The sequence below is a fragment of the Leishmania mexicana genome, chromosome 22 (assembly GCF_000234665.1).
Source record: "Leishmania mexicana MHOM/GT/2001/U1103 complete genome, chromosome 22".
Taxonomy (NCBI): domain Eukaryota; phylum Euglenozoa; class Kinetoplastea; order Trypanosomatida; family Trypanosomatidae; genus Leishmania; species Leishmania mexicana.
Genome location: NC_018326.1, coordinates 542,058 through 547,547, shown reverse-complemented (window position 1 = coordinate 547,547; position 5,490 = coordinate 542,058). Strand labels below are relative to the sequence as shown.

Genomic DNA, 5,490 nt, shown 5'->3' with positions numbered 1-5,490 from the left:
CGCCAGCTGCTGGCTGAGGCACAGCGCGAGGCTCAGGCCGCCGGCGCCCGACAGCGCGACAGCGGCGCCACTGTGCAGGCGCTGCGGGACCAGATGGCGGAGCAGGAGGCGGAGATGATTGCGCTCCGCCAGCTGCTGGCTGAGGCACAGCGCGAGGCTCAGGCCGCCGGCGGCCGACAGCGCGACAGCGGCGCCACTGTGCAGGCGCTGCGGGACCAGGTGGCGGAGCAGGAGGCGGAGATGATTGCGCTCCGCCAGCTGCTGGCTGAGGCACAGCGCGGGGCCCCAGTGGCCGGTGCTCGGTCCCTCGAGAGCGGCGCCACTGTGCAGGCGCTGCGGGACCAGGTGGCGGAGCAGGAGGCGGAGATGATTGCGCTCCGCCAGCTGCTGGCTGAGGCACAGCGCGAGGCTCAGGCCGCCGGCGCCCGACAGCGCGACAGCGGCGCCACTGTGCAGGCGCTGCGGGACCAGATGGCGGAGCAGGAGGCGGAGATGATTGCGCTCCGCCAGCTGCTGGCTGAGGCACAGCGCGAGGCTCAGGCCGCCGGCGGCCGACAGCGCGACAGCGGCGCCACTGTGCAGGCGCTGCGGGACCAGATGGCGGAGCAGGAGGCGGAGATGATTGCGCTCCGCCAGCTGCTGGCTGAGGCACAGCGCGGGGCCCCAGTGGCCGGTGCTCGGTCCCTCGAGAGCGGCGCCACTGTGCAGGCGCTGCGGGACCAGGTGGCGGAGCAGGAGGCGGAGATGATTGCGCTCCGCCAGCTGCTGGCTGAGGCACAGCGCGGGGCCCCAGTGGCCGCTGCTCGGTCCCTCGAGAGTGGCGCCACTGTGCAGGCGCTGCGGGACCAGATGGCGGAGCAGGAGGCGGAGGTAGCTGAGCTCCGCCAGCTGCTGGCTGAGGCACAGCGCGGGGCCCCAGTGGCCGGTGCTCGGTCCCTCGAGAGCGGCGCCACTGTGCAGGCGCTGCGGGACCAGATGGCGGAGCAGGAGGCGGAGGTAGCTGAGCTCCGCCAGCTGCTGGCTGAGCCACAGCGCGGGGCCCCAGTGGCCGGTGCTCGGTCCCTCGAGAGCGGCGCCACTGTGCAGGCGCTGCGGGACCAGATGGCGGAGCAGGAGGCGGAGGTAGCTGAGCTCCGCCAGCTGCTGGCTGAGGCACAGCGCGGGGCCCCAGTGGCCGGTGCTCGGTCCCTCGAGAGCGGCGCCACTGTGCAGGCGCTGCGGGACCAGATGGCGGAGCAGGAGGCGGAGGTAGCTGAGCTCCGCCAGCTGCTGGCTGAGGCACAGCGCGGGGCCCCAGTGGCCGGTGCTCGGTCCCTCGAGAGCGGCGCCACTGTGCAGGCGCTGCGGGACCAGGTGGCGGAGCAGGAGGCGGAGATGATTGCGCTCCGCCAGCTGCTGGCTGAGGCACAGCGCGGGGCCCCAGTGGCCGCTGCTCGGTCCCTCGAGAGCGGCGCCACTGTGCAGGCGCTGCGGGACCAGATGGCGGAGCAGGAGGCGGAGGTAGCTGAGCTCCGCCAGCTGCTGGCTGAGGCACAGCGCGAGGCTCAGGCCGCCGGCGCCCGACAGCGCGACAGCGGCGCCACTGTGCAGGCGCTGCGGGACCAGATGGCGGAGCAGGAGGCGGAGATGATTGCGCTCCGCCAGCTGCTGGCTGAGGCACAGCGCGGGGCCCCAGTGGCCGGTGCTCGGTCCCTCGAGAGCGGCGCCACTGTGCAGGCGCTGCGGGACCAGATGGCGGAGCAGGAGGCGGAGGTAGCTGAGCTCCGCCAGCTGCTGGCTGAGGCACAGCGCGGGGCCCCAGTGGCCGGTGCTCGGTCCCTCGAGAGTGGCGCCACTGTGCAGGCGCTGCGGGACCAGATGGCGGAGCAGGAGGCGGAGGTAGCTGAGCTCCGCCAGCTGCTGGCTGAGGCACAGCGCGGGGCCCCAGTGGCCGGTGCTCGGTCCCTCGAGAGTGGCGCCACTGTGCAGGCGCTGCGGGACCAGATGGCGGAGCAGGAGGCGGAGGTAGCTGAGCTCCGCCAGCTGCTGGCTGAGGCACAGCGCGGGGCCCCAGTGGCCGGTGCTCGGTCCCTCGAGAGTGGCGCCACTGTGCAGGCGCTGCGGGACCAGATGGCGGAGCAGGAGGCGGAGGTAGCTGAGCTCCGCCAGCTGCTGGCTGAGCCACAGCGCGGGGCCCCAGTGGCCGGTGCTCGGTCCCTCGAGAGCGGCGCCACTGTGCAGGCGCTGCGGGACCAGGTGGCGGAGCAGGAGGCGGAGATGATTGCGCTCCGCCAGCTGCTGGCTGAGGCACAGCGCGGGGCCCCAGTGGCCGGTGCTCGGTCCCTCGAGAGCGGCGCCACTGTGCAGGCGCTGCGGGACCAGGTGGCGGAGCAGGAGGCGGAGATGATTGCGCTCCGCCAGCTGCTGGCTGAGGCACAGCGCGGGGCCCCAGTGGCCGCTGCTCGGTCCCTCGAGAGTGGCGCCACTGTGCAGGCGCTGCGGGACCAGATGGCGGAGCAGGAGGCGGAGATGATTGCGCTCCGCCAGCTGCTGGCTGAGGCACAGCGCGGGGCCCCAGTGGCCGGTGCTCGGTCCCTCGAGAGCGGCGCCACTGTGCAGGCGCTGCGGGACCAGGTGGCAGAGCAGGAGGCGGAGGTAGCTGATCTCCGCCAGCTGCTGGCTGAGGCACAGCGCGAGGCTCAGGCCGCCGGCGCCCGACAGCGCGACAGCGGCGCCACTGTGCAGGCGCTGCGGGACCAGGTGGCGGAGCAGGAGGCGGAGATGATTGCGCTCCGCCAGCTGCTGGCTGAGGCACAGCGCGGGGCCCCAGTGGCCGCTGCTCGGTCCCTCGAGAGCGGCGCCACTGTGCAGGCGCTGCGGGACCAGGTGGCAGAGCAGGAGGCGGAGGTAGCTGATCTCCGCCAGCTGCTGGCTGAGGCACAGCGCGAGGCTCAGGCCGCCGGCGCCCGACAGCGCGACAGCGGCGCCACTGTGCAGGCGCTGCGGGACCAGGTGGCGCAGCAGGAGGCGGAGGTAGCTGAGCTCCGCCAGCTGCTGGCTGAGGCACAGCGCGAGGGAGTTAGTAGGAAAGTTGCCATGGGGCAGGAAGAGAGGTCGCAGTTGCTAGCTGGGGCTGCGGTGGTTCTTCATGTGGAAGGAGTTGCTGATCGTGGTGTTGTGATAGAGTCTCTGTGCGAAGGGTCTGAGGGGAAAAGGGATGCGTTGGGGTGGTTTGGCGATGGAGGGTCGATGAAGGGTGGTATTGTGGATGATGGACGCGGTGTTTCTAGCTCTGGTGGTGGCGGTGAGCGGGAGTTGCTAGCGGGTGCTGGTGATCGGCGGCGCAGCGTGTCCGAGACGGAGGAGCTGCGCAGTGCGCTGGCGGAGTGCAGAGAAAAATTCTTAGTACTGGAAGTTGAGTTGATGACTGCGAAGGAAGCTGTGGAGGAGCTGCGGTGGTACGATGAACGGCGCGACAACTGCGTCGAGGGAAAGCCGCTGTGCGAGACGTGTGTGCGGCGCAGAATGGAGGGCGAGGGGTGGGCGTTGGTGGCGAGTGTGTGCGAGGAGGAGCTGATTTGGAGGCTGCGTGTGGACTGCAGCCGCGCTTGCCATGTAAACGTGGACCGCGTACGGCATGTGAAGTATGCTCTCGGTAGTCTGCACGCTGAGTTTTGCGTGGAGCACAACACGGACGTGGAGGGCAGTGAGTTGAAGGACCGTATCGCTGAGTATCCGTTTCCAGCGACGTGGGCACTCTTCCGGCGGATCGTTGAGGGGCATACACTGCCGGACCCTATGCGATGGGCAGTTCCGAGCCGAGCCGAGGAGAAACTCTTGGCGGAGGAGGCTCTGGCACGTATTTTCGCGCAGCTGGAGGAGGCGTGTGCCTGCCAGGCATTCACGTCTGACTGGTCAGAGAAAAGAACGGACTTGTTGCGCGCTGCCAAAGCGGCACTGGCGGAAGTCGTGGCCGCATCACGGCGAGAGTGCACGGACAGCTTGGAGCGGCTGGAGGAGTTCGCGGCGTTGTTGTTGGAGGCCCGCGAGAGTGAGCGCGAGTTGCGGGACCGCTTGTTTGCGGCGGAGGAGGACATGTACGAGCTGCGCCGCCAGCACGACGACGATCGCGACGGCTTGGTGAGCGCAGAAGCAGAAGCGCGCCGCTCCTTAGACATGTATGTGGCTCGTGTTGCCGCCCAAGACGAGGCGATGCGGGTGCAGGTCGAACAGATCGTCGACTTGCAGGAGGAAGTGCAAGTACTGACTTCCGCTTTATCCGATAAAAACGCCGATCTGACCGATGCTCACGCGCAAGCCTCAGCGCTGTCGAGACAGGTGGACGAGACGGCAGCAGCCTATGCCGACACGCTGGAGAAGCTGGAAAAGTCCGTGGAGATGCTAGATGCATCGCGCACAAACGAACTGGTTTTATCGCAAACACTTTACGAGGCAGAGTATCGGTGCACCCAGTTGCGGAAGGCCATCGAGATGGACGCGGCGACGCATCGTGTTGAGTTAGTTAGCGCAACGTCAGAGCGGGACCGCTTTAAGGAGGGAATAGAGGTGTTTCGCGAGTTGCTGCCGAACTTGCTGGCGGCAGCACAGCCCCAGCGCCGAAAGGACAGCGGCGATGCGGGGGCAGGGGTGGACGAGAGCATCAGCATATCTGCGCTCGACGCAGCCTTTTCAGGAGAGGGTTACGCGGTAGCTCAGGGGTTACGCGAGGTGTTGCTGCATCATCTTAGCCGCGTGGAGCAACTTCGCCGCGACAAGGAAGGCTTGGCCGACGAGCTCGACGAGGCGGAGAAGGTGTGTGGCACCTACATGGCTGCCCTGAAGGATGCGCTGCGGTCGCTAGTGGAGGAGCGCGAACTTCGAATGCAAGCGCACGAGTCGCAGCTGCAGTTTTCAGAGCAGATGATGCGGGAACTGGCCATGATGCGGAATGCTGAGGAGGACGAGATGGCCGACGACAAGGCAGACATGGAGGTGAACAGTAACTATGGACTGCCCAGCACATGCAGCAGCAGCAACTTCGCAGTCTAAACCCCACCGTAACGGCGCAACCGATGGTGAGAGGAGAAGGGGAACGGGCGGTGGTGAAGTCCAGTGTGGACGGAGAAGGTGACGCTGGGCAAGTGGGAGGATCTTTACCGTGATTGCATGGTCTGCTTCCCCACTCCTGCTCTCCGCCGTGGGTACGCTTCTCGAAAAGCGTATGCGCCACATCACGGGTACGTTGTTGTTTCCGTACCACCCCGCTCCTCCTCCTCCCCCTCCTGTCCAGCAAGCACGTCTTTCTCTGTGTGGGTGTGTCTACCTTTGATCACCTCGTGTGCCGGTGTTGGTTTTTGCGCTTGCGCCTCGCATTGTGGCCTCCTTTTCTTCGTCTTCCTCTTCGTTCCGTGACGGCACACACATTCTCCCGCCCCTTCTTGGGCGTCCGTGCCAGCGTGAGCATCATCCTCGACGTACGCGCCGTCATCTCTCTTCTTTTTCTTCGGAATT

The 5,490-nt window shown here is 67.4% G+C and overlaps 1 protein-coding gene across 1 annotated transcript in view; it reads left to right on the top strand.

The window, feature by feature from the left end:
• The window catches only part of LMXM_22_1330 (conserved hypothetical protein), a gene marked incomplete at both ends in the record, with an annotated part of 11,653 nt that extends 6,625 nt beyond the window's left edge, over positions 1-5,028 (top strand). Inside the window, one exon of the mRNA XM_003875538.1 lies at positions 1-5,028. Within this exon, the coding sequence (XP_003875587.1) occupies positions 1-5,028 (5,028 nt within the window).
• Between the last annotated feature and the right edge of the window lie 462 nt (positions 5,029-5,490).